This window comes from Oenanthe melanoleuca, chromosome 1 (assembly GCF_029582105.1).
Source record: "Oenanthe melanoleuca isolate GR-GAL-2019-014 chromosome 1, OMel1.0, whole genome shotgun sequence".
Taxonomy (NCBI): domain Eukaryota; kingdom Metazoa; phylum Chordata; class Aves; order Passeriformes; family Muscicapidae; genus Oenanthe; species Oenanthe melanoleuca.
Genome location: NC_079333.1, coordinates 44,367,092 through 44,383,593, shown reverse-complemented (window position 1 = coordinate 44,383,593; position 16,502 = coordinate 44,367,092). Strand labels below are relative to the sequence as shown.

General features: G+C 39.3%; 1 protein-coding gene across 4 annotated transcripts in view; it reads right to left on the bottom strand.

Moving 5' to 3' along the window:
• Positions 1 to 9,371: 9,371 nt before the first annotated feature.
• TNFRSF19 (TNF receptor superfamily member 19) overlaps positions 9,372 to 16,502 on the bottom strand; it is a 55,741-nt gene continuing 48,610 nt past the window's right edge. For all 4 annotated transcript variants that reach the window (XM_056498960.1, XM_056498987.1, XM_056498969.1 and 1 more), the window contains exons 8-10: positions 15,853 to 15,955; positions 13,411 to 13,811; positions 9,372 to 11,587 (exon numbers count right to left, since the gene is read on the bottom strand). In XM_056498960.1, coding sequence (XP_056354935.1) covers positions 13,418 to 13,811; positions 15,853 to 15,955 — 497 coding nt within the window. In that variant the 3' untranslated portion in view covers positions 9,372 to 11,587; positions 13,411 to 13,417. The remainder of the gene's footprint in view (positions 11,588 to 13,410; positions 13,812 to 15,852; positions 15,956 to 16,502) is intronic.

Sequence of the window (16,502 nt, the reverse complement as noted above, 5' to 3'; positions counted from 1 at the left end):
CTTGGTCTGTCAGAAGCATCTGTCAGCTGGTCTGGCATCTGTGCCTCTCTGGCAATAGCCTGTATTTTTTTCTTCTTCTCTGTTTCTTTTTTTTTTTTTTTTTTTTTCCTCATCCCATCTTGCATCTCCAGCTTTATCTGCTTTATTTGGAAAAAAAAAAAAAAAAAAAAGGTTTTGCGAATTAAAGTGGGTCAGTAAAAGCTACAAATCCTCCTTTTTAGAACTCTCTCTGTCTGTCGGGAGCCTTTGTGCTAGCTGAGAGCACTTCAGATCCCAGTCACCACACCCTATGGAAAAGGTCACTTTAGGGTAACCTCTTCAGAAGTGCAGGACTTGCTGAAGCAAACAGGACCCTTGAGCTTTGCTCTTCCTTTTCCATTATTCTCCTGGGGTTTTGGGCTGGAGCAGAGGGGCTGTGCACCTCTTACCAATGTCAGGACTGGGGAAGGTGACCCCCAGCTCACACTGTGCTCACCCAAAGGCCCTTCTGGAGCTCTAGCTGTAGGTAGAAGATCCATCACTGCTCTCAGTCAACTTAAGGACATGTGTGTCAATGAATGCTGCATTAGCTCTGGTCCTCTGAAACAATGTTTAAGGGCCAAAGTCAGCCTGGGGCTTCTGTGATTGTTTAGAGGCTTTGTTAAAAGTTAGCTCCTGGATAGTTTATTTATCAACACCTGGAACCACAGTCACAGTATGAACATAGAAATAGGAGAAAATAGGATGTTTGAGCTGGTGGTTTGGCTGATATTCTAGAACTCTATTTTATTTCCCCCTGAATGTTGGGGGAAATGGTGGGGTAGATGAAAAGTTTTTATTGTCTGCATAATGGAGAAAATTCCTTGTTATGCCAGATCATCAAAGTCAGTTTTGGGTCTTTCCATTTGTACTACTGCTACTCCTTACCATCCTCCACTGATCTGAAATGAAACCTGAGTAAATCCTCCAGATAAATTTACCCCATTTATACTGACTTAACCTACAGAGAAGTCCCATCTGTACTCAGGGTGCTGCTCTCCAGTCTTGCAGAGCTGATGCTGGGAAAGATAAGTTCTGTCTCTGCAGCCAATTCATTCTTCCACCTTTTATTTGCCTTTTTCCTCTTACTATACCATAAATACTACACCCTCCTGAACACTGCTATTTGTACAAAAAAAAATAATACAAACTATACTAACAGAAAGGCAGGCAAGTGTATCTGGCAGGGGCGATCTGTCTGTAACTTCTCTCTTCATTATTACTGCTCTAAGCAATTTAAATGTGAATAAGCCAGCTCCAAGTGGAAGGAAGCACTGGATTCAGCATGACCGCTGGTTGGAAAGGAGTAGGCGTTAATATGCCCAGAGGTCATCTGGGGCTTGTAACATCTCTTGGCAGGGCCCTTGGCAGCCAAACTGGTATTTTCTTACTCTTCAGGAGTGTTGGGTGTTTGCCAGCAGCCTCCACGTCTCACTCCACTTTCAGGATCATTATCAGTGAGGCTGCTGGATTGCCATCTCTCCTGCAGGGACTGGAAGATGTCCACAAAAATCTGGGTGCTGGTGACACTGAGGGGATGAAGTTGTTTTTCTGAGAGGGATGTGCCAGTGGAGACTGGGCCTGCTCTTGCTGCTCAGCAGCACAGCCACAGTGTCAATGTCCCAAGAGTGTTTATGCCTTCAGTGGCTTTTCCTGTTGGTCTAAGCCTAGCATGCCTCTTCTCTCTCTCCCAGGAAAGGGATGCTCAAGTGACAATAGTTGTTGGCTGGCTCAGCTGGAACTTTACAGTATTTAAACTCCAGCTCCAGGTGTACACTCAGATCAGTGAGGTGGGATCTGCTAGCAAAGGAGGAAGTAATTAAAGGGCCATTACAGCAAGCTGGTCCCAAGGGAGCCATAGTGGTCCTAGTGGTCCTGGTGAAGCTGCTGGAGGCAGGCACTCAAGTCACATCCTCAGCAGCCTTGCTGAATTCAGGGATCAGGAAGTGTGTTCTTACAGGTTGGTTTGAACTGAAATGTGTACAGCACAGCTGTGCTCATTCAAAAAGGAACTCACAGAGGTCTAAAGAGGGAATTAAACCTTGCTGAGGCCCGCCAAGAAAATGTTGAGACCTTTTATTTTGGCTGGAAACGTGTAAATCACCCGAATACCTTACTCAGACTTACTTAAAACTGCTTTCAGAAGTGTTTATACAGAGAGAGCCCACTGTCACTGTCTTCATACAGACCCAGATTGCATGATACAAATTTTACTCTGTTTTAGGATCTGTTTTGTACATCCTGATTTCCATCTTTGCTTTTCTTCCCCTCTGGCACTGCTGATGAATATGTTTCACTTTCCCATGGTTTCTACTGCTCAGCTCTGCACTGAGTTGGCTGCCAGCTACACCAGCTCTCTGTGCTGTTTGGAATCCTCTTCCTTGTCAGGGAGTCTCAGGTCAGCCTGAAACTTCATTTTTGCTTAAATAAAGCATAAGAGAAGCAAAAAATCCCCACCCAGAAGAACACTGGAAGAGCTTGCACATGGTAGTGGCAACATTTTCACGGTCCTGAATCTGGGCTTCCATACACCACCAACTGATGGATTAATTGCAGACAGAAGTACATTCTTCAGCTGCTAGGGGTCCATGAGTAGTGCTAAGGGCTCACTCACTCAGTTTCCCTCTCCATCCTAATGAAGAGCCAGAGACAAGCAGACCAAGTGCAAACGCTCCTTTGTGGCCACCTCACAGCACAGCAGGGCATTGCAATGGTGCACACATTTCCTGTGTAAAAGCCATTCACCCACTGGAAGACTTTGAGCAAACACCAACAAAGCACTTTGCAAAAGCAAAGGGAGGGGCAGATGCCAGGGTAACAGAGGATTGCTCCTGCTGCAGGGACAGACAGGAGATGCTGTGAGCCATGGCCAGGGCATCGCTTCTGCCTTCACTGGGGGCAGGTGAGGAGCTGCAGAGAGATAGGATCAGCCAGAGCCCAGCCCTGATTAGCAGCTGAAGGGGCTCTTGAAAGCCCCCATTCTAGGGCCCTGTAGTTTTCTTTCCTGCAGGAGTGTAAAGATTGTAACAGCATAATGTAAAAGTATATAATTCTATAGTATACTCTGGACCTGTTCACCAGCAACATCTGGTGAGGTTGAAGAGATGAGGATCTGAGGTGGGAGTGGGGTGCTGCCAGTGAGCCTGCAGGCAGTGGGTGCTTCCCTGCCCAGGCATACCCTCCCAGTGCCCATGAGGACTCTTGCCTGTTTTGGTCAAAGTTAGATTGGATTCTTTCTTCCACTTCTTCCATGTCACTGTTCTTAAGTTTTTGACATGTTTAAGATATTAGTGTTAAAATAACTTCTGTTGAACTGAGTATAACCAAGTAACTTGGATGTGATTTGGGCTGATTTATAATTAGCAGTTCTAGGCAGGAGGCTAATTTAACTGTGTCATCCTTTCTGCTGTAACTCCTTTGCTCTTTGGTGCAGTTTTCCACCAGCCTAAGAGCATGGGAGGGAATGCCCTGCTGTGTCTCAACCAACAGGTCAGCCCAACCTGCTTTGACTCACCCATTTAGGAAATTGAGTTGAATACCAGGTGTGCAAATTAAATTTGATATGAAGGATTATTTGTTTTGCTATAGCATTTTGTGGTAAGATTATCTCAAGGAAGAGAAAGTGACTGTTCCAGGCCAAAAAAGAGGACAGCTTTGTGTTTCCGGACAGTTTAAGCCATCACTCTTCCCGACTGACCTGTCTAATCTTTTCTACAGATAATTTTTTTCCAGCACCTGAGGGTATGTCCTGTTATCAGCAATTTTTACATACTGTCATTGATAGCTCTGTCTTGTTGCTGTGACCAGCTCTTGTCCCAAATTTTCTTGGAGGGTCCTTGCAGAAAAATTCTGATCAGGCCATGTGCTTAAAAGCCACCATTTTAAACACTTTACCAGTATCTTCCATTTCAGAAGCAGCTGTCCATAGATAGGAAGCCAACCAAGTTAATCCCTGGGTAGATTACCTTTGAATGTCTCTGCCCTTTTAAAAGCAAGCTTTATCTTGTTCATGTTTGACATCTTCCAAATTATTGAAATTAAACCCCCAATTCTGTTTTCCACTGGTAATGGGGGATCAGACCAGACAGTTGAGGAGAATGGGAAACACAGACAATTGCAGCAGTGATAAATAAGGCACACAGGTAGGAAAGAGCCATAAAACAGGAGGAGTGGGGATAAGAAAAAGACATTCCTTTCCTGAGTGGAAAGAGTCTTCAGTGTGTTACTATTTCTGACAAGGGGCAGGGGATGGGGAGGACAAATCCTCCTGTGTCAAGAAAAAAGGAGTAAATGCAGCATATCTTCTTCACAAAATGGATTTTTTCATGAAGACTAAGAAGATAAAATGCCTGGTATGCTTGAGGGGCAGGGTAAATCTAGAGAAGAGAAGAGTTTTCTTTCCTACTTGTTTTTCCATGCAGCCCAGGGTTATTTAGCTAAGCCTTTAATACACAAGTGGGAATTTTGCTGAATGATTCTCCAGTACAACTTTTATGCCTTTTTTTTTCCCCTCCCGTCTCTTTTTTCCCCTTTTTGTTTTCTTTTGTTTGAATTACCCATAGGCAGTGGTTCAATACCAGACTTCTAAAGAATGGGTTGTTGGTATGGATTGGGGTTGGTCTGGTCAAAGATGTGGCTTTTGGTTTTTTTTCCTGGCTTGGTTACTGGGCCAGAGGACAGAGCAGCAGTAACAGCATGAAGCAGTAGCTGATTCCAGGGCCATCTTCTGGGTGGCATTAGGATATCTGCCTTTTTTATCCTATGAAAAAATGTAATGCAAGTTAAAGCCAAATCTGAATAGAGCATTTTTTTGTTTTGTTCTGTGCAAAGCCTGAGGTAATTAGGAAAAGAACAGAGATTGTCAGGCATTTAAACCCTCCAGCTCTTGTAGCATGGAGTGTGACAAGGCCAAACCAAAAGCCAACTTCTCTTCCCTAAAATCAGGTGAGAACTGCAGGAGTATCCACAAAGGAGCTGCAGCAGCTGTAGACCTTGGACTGGATGAAAAGCAGACATCAGAAAGCAGGTCCAATGAAGGTTTGAGTCCAAAATTTTTAGTTGTTTTTGGGTCACCCCCTCAGCTAAGGGCTAGTAATAATTTCTATTTACTTACCTCTCTCAGCTGCTGCAGTTACAACACTGATACATCTGCAGAAGGCACAATATTGCATCTTTGGGGGTTTTAGGCTTCCAGCACTTTTACAGCTTGTGTCTGCACCTCCAGGCTTGCAGAGGGAAGTCAGCTGCAAGAGGCAGGCAGCAGTGTGTGCTGCAGTGCCAGCCCTGCTCTCCCTGCCTCCTGCAGCTCCTGCTGCCCCGCTGCCCAGAGCTCACTCGCTGCAGAAGGGCAACAGCAAGATTGCTTCTCCAGGGAAAGAAAGCATCTGGGCCAAACATGCCACAAGCCCTCCTCAGTGACACTCTGTGCTAGGAAACATCATCTGGCACTCGGATACTTTTCAGGAATCCCTACTACAGCACTTGCCAACACCTAGAGTAAACTCCAGCACTATCTATTTGCTGTTGAAAGCCACAGGACATGTAATTTATGGCATTCTTGAGCTCTTCCCTGCAGATCCCACAACTTCTTTCATTTTATTAATGAGAAGGCTGAACCCACAGGGTTTGCTTTATTAGCCCATCAATACAGTAGGCATTTTATCACCTAAAGGATTTAGAGTCTCTTCTGCCTGAGTCCATCTGTTCTGCCAGTTTAAAAAACAGTGTATGAAGATAACTTTGAGGTAGTCCTTGCCCACAAAAAGTTGATTAGTCCTCGTTGAGTAAGCAGAAGATCCTTCAAAATCTGAAGTGTATTTAAAGGTATATTTAAGTTGAAGGTTTCATTAGATTGAAAGTTTAACATGGAGAGAGTAGTTGCACAAACGTTCCCAGAGAAAACTTCCTGATGTGAATTTTCACATTTTGTCTAGGTGTATAATTTTTTTTTTATAAAGGATTTTTGTCTCTTGTTAGTCTTAAAATATCAAAAAGTGTAATGTATTTTGACAAAATTCAAGTGTTATTTGGTGGAATATTATGGCTCTGTTTTGGTATTACATTCAGAAATATATTCTCACTCTTGCACTGGTGCAGTGTCTCCTTCCTGTTGAGCATCCTTAGGGATAAGGTTTAATAAAGCTGAAACTCTGGTAAAGGAATACAACAACTGTTGTATCTAACAACAGAAGCCAGCACTGGGTTGGTAAAAAAACTTTTCTCTCTTGCAACACAGAGACAACAAATGGCCAAACAAATAGCCAAGCTGATACTTGCTGCTGAATTACTTCAAGTTAAACTCAGCTACCTGATGTTGCTGGAATCAACACCAATATGCAAGAAAGCACATTTGCAAGGTATGGACAAAACTGGCATGGTAAATGCTGCTAATCTGCTTATTCCAGCTCTTCCTCATTTTGCTTTGGGCTGGTGCAGAGTTTAGGTGTGTTTAGGTGAACATGAAGTTAGAGAAGTAAGGTGACCCTAGACTAGTGCTTTACTTTGGCTTTTAAAATATGTTTTGTAACACAATGGCCCCTTTTTTTTGTGCACTAAAAGCTAGATATCCTTTTTTCATTGTTACTTTGATAACAAGTAACCTCTGCTGCTGCCATTTTGTTCAATATTGATGGAATACCCACTGTGTGGAGCTTTTTTTCCCCCCTAAGGCTCCCATATTAGCCTGTGAAATGTCTAGGGCACTTGGATGCCTGGGTTGAAAAGCATTTAAAAAAATTGAAACAGAATCTTTAGTTGTTTTTTTTTTTTTTTTTTTTAATGTTCTCAGTTCATTTTGTAATCTCTGCCACATGCAGAATAAGTGCTTGGGTGGTGTACAGTCTCCCATGAATTGGTCCACAGTATTCTGTAATTTCCTCAGGTTTAAGGACTTAGCAATAAAATTGCTAACTGACCTGGACAATGCCTTGCCTCAGGTCATGTGCAAGGTGTCAAGTTTACTATTTTGTACACATTCTGTATTTATATATGCTTATTGTTATGTTTCAATGAACTGTGTGATAGAGATCTGGGGCAAATCAAAATGATCTCTGGAATTCCAAAGGTTTAATATTTTTTCTAAGCTGTAAATCAGTGCTCTCCCTTAAACTGTTGGTTACAACCAGATTTTGATATATTAGCTGCTATATTTAGGGGATTTTTTGCATACTAAATAGCATGAATTGTCCATCCATAAACTGAGACTGAGACCTGGGCAGAAGAAATGGAAAAATCCACAAAGATTGAGGCTCAGGGGAAGCACTTTCTAAAAGCTGCCTTCTCTTTTTGTCTGCTTTTCTACCAATGCTTTAGAAAAATGTCATTTATAACCTTTTGAACAAGCCGAATCCCCTTTTGTGAGATCAACCAAAAAAAAAAAAAAAAATCCAACTGTGATAAGGATTTAGAAAATCAAATGATGGGAAAACCCCCTCAGTCCAACTCAGCTGACCCTGCTGTTGAAGCTGTGGTGCTGTGTAGAAGCCTCAGTGTGCCCCCAGTCTGCCACTTTCTCAGTCAGTAGGCTATTAGAAAACATTTCCTCTAATCCCATCATTCACTGCTGCTGTGGAAAGCAGCAGGCTCCCCAGCAAATCCACCCAAGATTATTTTTTTCCCATTGGAAGCACTACCTTATTGGACATAATCGAAATGGCTCATGTGCTGCTGTGTGAGGAGCAAGTGGGCTTTACCATCACTCAGGCCAAAACTAAATATGGATTAAATTGCACCCTGCCAGCACAAAGTGTGCATTGTGTGGCTCTGCTCTGCAGTGCCCAGCCTCAGCTTGCTCCATGCCTGATAAAACACTGCACCCTCCTTCCAGCCCCCTTTTTGAAAAGGGCAAAACAAAGCAGCAGTGTCTGCGCTGGAATGTGCTGCAGGTAGTGAGCTAAACCTCCATCACCAAAGAGATGAGAGGATTAATTTAATGCATGGAGGTTGTTGCTTGGAGGGACTTCATAGGAATGCAAACCAAAGGCCCTCAAAGAGACCACAACAAAGGGAAAAGCCATGTGATCTCAAACTCCTGGTAGGATGAGGAGCACTGCATTAAGGGCTTGGTCTACCTTTTAGAAAAGGCAGGAAATACTGTTGAACTGAATAGCAATGCAAGCAGGGAAAATATTTTTGGGTGGGTGGGGTTTTTTTGTAGACCTTCTGGAAAGTTTGGAAGGAAAACTGCAGCCTTGTTAATGACATTTATATAGTAATTGATATGAGCAATTGTCTATACAAATTTCATGGTCGTGTATGTCTTGTGTTCTGAATTGTACTTTGTTTCCAGATAGAGTAAATATCTATTTTTCAATTTCTGTTTGTTTATTGATTATATTTTTTAAAATTTTTGTCAGGGGCATTCCATTGTAATCCTGGCAGTGCTGAGAGTCACAAAGATCCCTGTCTTGGCACAGAGCAGCCTCCCAAACATTCCATGTGCTGCTGTGCAGATTTACAGACCTCCAAGGGAACTCCAAGGACACTCAGGTGGGCTGGGCGTGTGAACTGCTGCCATTTGTGACAGTCACAGCAGAAAGCAAATAGAACAGTGCTCTGGAGCACAGCACATGGACACAGGGGTATAAGGAGTCCTTGCTATTCTGGGAAGGTGATACTTCAAAGAATGAAGAAATAACAGCATTACACCGAGAAGAGCCAATGTGAAATTTGCTCAACTGAACCAGAGCCAGGGACAGAGCAGCTTTTGAATGTGCCCCAAACTTTCCACCCAAAAATCGAGTGCTATCACACTCCAGCATAAGCACTCTGTCTTTATGTTATCTGCAATCCCTCTCTGGATTCAGTTTCCAGTCATTGCTTATGGCTTTATCAAAAGGACCAATTTTATGCAATTATCAAATTACTCTTTCTTCTCAATCTTCTACTCTTATCAGTCAGACTGTACCACTCCTTTCTTAATCTTTTAAATTGGGGCCATGACTCCAATCCTGCTTCAAAAATACAGCTCCTCTCATTATTTGCTTATCTGTCTTGTCTGAAACAACCCTAGTGGTGTGGAGCACCAGGTTCTCTTTTCCAAGACATTGTAAGGACAGCAATCTGTCTTTTTCCCCCCAGCTTTCTCCTACCCCTTTCTTGAGAAGCAGAATTTTTAAACAGTTTTGAAGCATTATGATTTTAAGCATTGATGTTATCTTACTGCTTCTTCAGGGTCCTCCTGCTTGAAGAATGATGTTACTGCTAAACCTCAAACATCTCAAGACAAAGATGCTTCAAATTCTACCATAACTTTAATATAATTACACCATCATGGAATTCTAAAAGAATTAGAAGAATTCATCATTAAATTTGTACAGAAAGCTATTATTAATTTGAGGTCAACAAACCAAGAATGGTTCATGTAATGTTTTATTCACAAGTAGAAAAAGTATTACAAAACAATTTATACAAGATTTTAATTTACATTTGTTAAAGGAGTATTTAAAATAGCACTGTAAGTCCCTAGACATGACATGTGGGCAGTCTAAATGTAGTGATAGTGGAGGTTTTCTATTGGCATGTACAACATTGCTTGCCACAGGCAATATACAAAAGACCAATTTGGTTAAATTAAGAAAAAAAACTATATACAAAATATACACATATATTTAAAAAACACTCTCTTAATTTTTTTCATTCCAATTCTCTCTCAAGCTTTCACTCATTAGAAAAAAAAAAAGTATCTTTCTCTAGGGTTGCTGGATAAAAACATACAAAGTTTAAATTCCAATGGGAAAACATACTGTGGCAGATGCTGGCAAAATTTTTGAACATTGCATTTTCAAGAACTTTTATTAGTGAAAAGTTGAATCTCCATATGTTCTAAAAATATTTTGCCATATACTGAAATGCACATTGGATTCTTTTTCTATTTACAAAGTATATACAAAGAAGCACACATATCTTCATGCACATGTAGTGAAAAATAATGTTTTGTAACTTCTTAAATTTATGAAAGTATACAAAGAAATTATTCAAAACTACTCATATTTAAACATATATGTAAAAGTATTTATCTGAGTAATTGTACTGTGTAACTGTTTATTATTTCATCAGTGACCAAAAGGTGGTATTAACTACTTAAAACACCAAAGCAAATAACAGCAAAAAATCACTTGGGTAACCTGTTCCCTTTGGTTTGAATTTGGGACTTGCTTTTGCACAAGTGAATGATCTCAGTGGTGAAGAGCTGGAGCATCTCTCTGCCATGGCTGCCTGTACAGTTTTTAGCTATTCTTGTGCAGGCCCAACCTTCTTCTCTGTGCTCCAAAGCAAAAGTCTTTTTCCATAAAGGGTTCTGAATATTGTCTCAACATTTCCATTGCCACACAAACCATCTGTGGAAAGTTGAGTAATATTTATTGCCAGTTGGCATGTTTCACTGATTGCTTTGCTTTAGTCAAGGCACATTGGGTACTTTAAGGAATAATTGCTAGAGCTCATCACAGACAAGTGTGAGCCTGTTGAGTGTAATGAATCAGTAGAGGTTACTGGGATTATCCACAGAAGAAAACAATATTTTGGGCATGAAAATGGCTGAAAAAGATATATTAAGGGATGGTGATAAAGCAAACCACTTTTTAAATTTTGTGTGGAAAATGTGAATTGAGAGAGTACTATAGTGAGAAGGACAGAGTGTCCTGAATGAGACTCCTAAATAAATGAATTAGTTCATCACAGAGCTTGACCCTTAAAAATAATGCATCAATAAGAAACCTTGGTAACAGTCTCACTGTGTAAATACTTTCATGGCACACCTGCTGTAATCTGACATTTTGATTTGACAGGTGATTACAATTATTTCAACATTCAAAATTATATGCTATAACAAGAAGTGCTGTATTCCAATACTGAGACTACTGATTAAACACAATGTCCTTATCTATATGTCTGACCTTCATTAAACTAAATCTAATTTACAGCTAATCTCCTGCTACACTTAACAGAACAATGCCACCTCCCAAAAATGTAATAATTAGATGGAGGGGACTTCAACCACACATACTGTAACATACTAATTCTCTAACTCCCCAAACTAGCTTATTGACTATAATGTAATACATAGTAAGAGCTTCAGTTTATTAATAGGTGATCCTTTTATAAACAGAAATGGATTTATTTTACCTCCTTCAATAGCAGGAATATTATTTAAAATTAGAATCAGCAGAAAAAAAATCCTAATGTATGCACAAATCTGCAGGCAGAGTAGCTGGCCCAGTGTTGTCCCACATCTTCTGACACCTGTAGCCATATTTGTAACCCCAATTTTTATTTCTCTCTGCATAAACTGTTAAGCTCACTCCATTAGATGTTTTGAGACTGAGGAAATAGAGAGATTGAAAAAGTCATAAATCCCCCTTCAGGGTCCTCAAAGGATGCTCCTTGAAGTTTAACTTCACAGCTGTTACAGCTCAGACACAGCTGCTCAGAAGGTGTGAAATGATGCCATTTTTTCCCAGCTGGTTTGGAAACCATGCAACACTGAAGACCAGACTATGTTTGATGAGAATCAGCAGGGGAGTGTAAGGGAAGCATTCAGCTTTAGTGCTGAGACAAACAGCTCCAGTCCCTAAAAAAAGAGTGACAGAAGAGTGGTTACATAAATTCATAAGAAATGTGCATGTACTTCTATATTTGACTAAACACTAAAAGAGTAGAGGTATACTTATTGCTTGCAGCAAAATTCACCCAAACCTGAACATTAAACCTGTATTAAAACCCACATTAAAAAGCTTAGATTTGTGTGTACATATATAAAAATATGCTATATTCTGATTTTATGTTATTCTTTTGAAATACAATAATAAAACATTGACCTGGAATACATTCACAGGCAGTACAAAGACCATCCTTGCCTCAAAATGTTTCAAAAAGATGTGAAAGATGAAGAGTGGGTGGGAAAAAATGCTATAGACTGAGATGAAGTAATTGTCCTGGAGTTGCACAGCTGGCCAGTGTTCATCCTGAAAATACATCTCAAGTAAGCCTAGGCTTTGTCCTGTCCCATGAACACTACTGATATTTCTCTGCCAAAAATGCACACATAATGATGCACCTTAGGGGCTGAATGGGGAGAAATTGTACAAAATGAATCAGTAGGATCTATTACAGGAAAAAAAATGAAGAAAAACTTAACCCTCCTGAAAACCTTAATTATTCAAAATTATACACAAATCTCAGTAGTGACAGAGGACAGCAAAAAACTATCAAACCATACAGGATTTTGAGATGCTAGAAAAGCTGTCTCCATACACTCAGGAATCAATAAGAAAATTCACAGTTCATATACCATAACAAGTATAGTGAAATAAAAGCTAATTTTGTAGTCATATTTTGAAATGCTATAATTCTTTTGATCTAAGAAAACACTTCAATAATATTAATCACATACCTCTGAAGTTGAAGCATGGTTTGGTGGGAAAACACCCACAAACATCTGATTTTTAAAATCTTGTTAGTATGGAAATGCATTCCCTTAAAACATCAAGAACTGCTGGGAACTAGCAGTGTTGAGATCTGAAGTCATATCCATGTCACTGTCCCTTCCTACACACATCTACAGAGTACAACTGTCACCAAATGATATTGGGCACACAGAGAAATAACTTGCCATCAGTACACAGGCCACAATTTGGGATCCTTTCACAAATTCGTTACTTGGGACTCCAGATTACTTCTAAAAGTAGAAAATTCCACTTTAAAAACATGGAGCAGCTAATACTAAAAATATATATAATGATGAAGGAGTTATCAGAGTGACTTTTTGCAACAGTTCCACTGTTACACAGTTGAGACAATGGTTTATCACATCTTTGCATGTTGACCTCAGACCTAAGCTTTTATAGATAAAGTTGCATTTTATGGACTAACTTATGTTTTATCTGATGACATGGGAATATAAATGGCATTATAAGGCATTTGAGACTCTCTTGTGTTTCTACTGCTACTGCAGTAACTCCACAGAAAGGCTTTGTAAATATTTTTAGATAAACACTTGTACGTTCTTTATGCTTTGTTTGTAATAAGCAAAGTTCTCACTCATAAACAAAGGCTAGCCTGACACAATGGTTTGGTCATAAGGCCATTAAACTGAATTTTTCCCTTGAAATTTAATGAAAAAATTCCTTGATAAAAGCTGACTGGTGTACAGACTTACCCCTGTATTCTGGTTAATATTATTTCAACACCACAGTTTGCATAATTACATCTTGCAAATTCAGTTAATGATTTAAAAATGTGAAACTGCTGGATCTCTGTAAAGGTTTAATTTCAGCAATAGCTAGGTGTAACCTATGGAGAAATATCACCCTACAACTTCTTACAATTCTATTTTTATCTAGCTCTACATGCCTGGAGCACTCCTTCTCATTCCTTTGTAGTAATGTTTTTTACCTCTTTATCAGTCTGTAGAGTCATTTGTTGTTCCATTACACTTTGTCTTTGGCTGGCTTTCAGCAGTCACCGAGCTCTGAAGTGATGAAGCTTCTGTGCACGTTCTATGTTCAGGGATTTCAAAGGACTTTGCAACATTTCCATCAAGAGACTTAGCTGAAGTAAGTATTTCACTTAGTTCCTGGTTACTATCCAATTCAGCAGTGGCTGTATTTTCAATCTCAGGGCTGCAGGATTTTGCAGATCCTCCAGCCAGTTCTGAATATGATTCACAGATAGAAATGCTGTCACAACAAGCTGAGTTTTGCATAAGAGGCCAAGCATCTGGAATGTCTCCACAGGTAGAGTGTGAAAGAGAACCAAGGAAAGCAGGAATCATTTCTCCAACAGAATCAGCAGCTCTGCAGAAAGACAAAAGGTACACGGTATACAAGGCATTCCAGAAAACATTATCAGTATTTTAATTACTTATCATTTGTAATTATAGGTATTTCAAGAAGGTTTAACAGTGTTATATTAATACTCTAGAGACATCCTGTACAAACAAATTCTATTGGGAAGGAATACAGTTTGTTCCTTGGCTGGAAATGACAAAAGCTCTGGTGAGCACTACTTTGGACAGTGAATCTGGGATTCCACTAAACATGAACTACAGTTGGGGTTATTTAAGGTCATAAACATGACAAAAAATACTGTAGTAGTGTTCAGATATAAATACTGTCACAAAGAAGAAGGAATTTTTTTTCTCAGTGCATGGAGAGGGGAGTATTAACACAAGATGTAACAGGCTTAAACTGCAGCAACAAAGATGGTTGGGCAGGGTCTAAAATCTTCAGCACCAGGGAGGTTTGGTTGGTTTGGGTTTTTTTCTCCCCCAAACTGTAGATAGGCAAATATCTAATGGAAGTAAAAGAAGTGGCTTCAGACTGGGATAATGGAATAGGCAACAAGCCTTCTTGAAACTTTGTGTTTGCTTTAAATCTGAAAACGCATTCATTTTAGATTTTTCAGTTTGTTCTGTCTAGCCTTCAGAATGGGAAAAGTTTTACTTCTATTCTCTTTTACATGGAAAGAACATAATACTAAAAAGAGCAAGCATTTTTATTTTATGGAAAATGGAAGAAAGTAGAAGTGGAAACTCAGTATTGTCTACTTCAAGTGTATTTAAAGAGCATAATAATAGTGACGTCTGCCAAACACTGTAGAAAGTCCAGTAGTGTTTTTCACTATATATACACCAAAATAAGTACTAACAAAACCAGGAAGTTATATCAATGTGTCTTATTTCCAGAACTGTCTACACATTTTAAAAAATGCAGAGGCTATATTAAGTCTGATATGCAGTGTGACAAAACTTGTCCCACATTTACACTCCTATAACAGTTTTTAAGTATCCTTACTCATTTCCAAAACTTGATGCTTTAATAGCTTTGATATACACACAAAGCATTTTCAGAGATGAGGCCAAAAGTCAGGACATTGCACCACAATTGAAGGAAATACATTATTCTGGCAAAGGAAATTGGCACAAGATCCATTTCTACTGGAAGGAACCACAGGATCTTTGATGTCCCCATAGCGTGGCTATTACAGTTATTTTTAAACCCTTAACCAAAAGACTCCCCAAAAAGTACACAACTCTCAATTTGCCAGCCTTGGTGGTATACAAGGATGATTTGATCTTGTTGGTGTTTAAACAAGTTGTTTGAGAAAACTCAGATATTTGTACTTAGGTCACTAAGTCACCTTGCACAAGCAACACTCATGAAGAAGCTGCCTTTGCATTTTTAGTTACATGTGGCCATAAGAACAAAACAGCTGAAGATCAATTTAAAACTCATATGGAAAATTATTCTAGCTAAAAGAAATAAATACATCCTGTGTTAAAATCTAACCAGGAAACTCTGAAAGACATCATAAATTTTATATATTTAGCTCATGGCCCTGCTGTAAAAATAACTACCCTACTACTGCACTTAGCTGATTGGGATAAAATAAAGGTTAAAACCTGCTAGAAATTCAGAAATAATAGATATTTCTAATCTTGAAGTCCTAAAGAGTTCCTTAAAAATAAAAATAATCTCCCTGTCACTTGTGAACTGTACCTCACTCCCCCAGATTCCTGGGTTTATGCAGCAACTTTCTAATCTCTAGCAGATGAGGAGGAGGCCAGTGTCTCTAAGATGCCACAGAGTAAAAGGAACATTACCTGCTTGTGAGAGAAGCCACTTCTTCGGAGAAACCCATGAGTCAAGTCAGCATTTACTAAGTTATACTGAATTTTTTCCCCATGAACCTATTCTTGCACAACATGGGATGATATGGATACAGTTCATCAAAATCCCCCATTCCACTTCAAGCAGCTGTTGTCTCTGTATAAATATGGATGTGACTGCATAAAAAATACTTCATGCTTAATACACATTTGTAAAACTAAGTTACCTTTCATTGATTGTGGTCTGTGAGTGGAAAGCACAACTGTGACTGCTGTGCTCCATGCTACAGGTCTCATCACAGCACAGTGAGGGAATCAAGTGAACTGGTCCTAAGGAATGAAAGTTAATTTAATGGTGTTAAAACTGTCAAAGCTCTGTATAAACTTAGTCTCTGTTCTTTTTCAAACTTGTGTATTAGTTTGCCAATGACATTATAATGCATGAATTGAGAAAAGAGATTTCTTTCTGTAAAAATATTTTTTAAAAACAACTTTATTCCTTTAAAATTGAAATATTTATAAAAGCCAAGCCTTTCCTCCAGGAATAATAGAGAAATCAGTCATGAGTACCTATTTTAAAATTAATTTTCTTCTCAGTTAAATACACTTAAGCATTCTGAGCATTCTGAGTTAAGCTATCAGGATGATATTTAAACCTGTGCTTTTGTGTTAAATTATGTATTTCTTAATGTCATAACTGCATCTGTTCTGATATGACTTCACAAAATGGCAATGATTTGAATTGTCTGGGTTGTTAATGGTAAATTCTCTGGTAAATCCTTCACACTAATTTAAGTCTCAAAGCCAGATGCAGTGCTATTTTCATCAGAAATAAATAAGATAGACATCTTAATTTTTTTTTTTCAAGTGAAGTCAC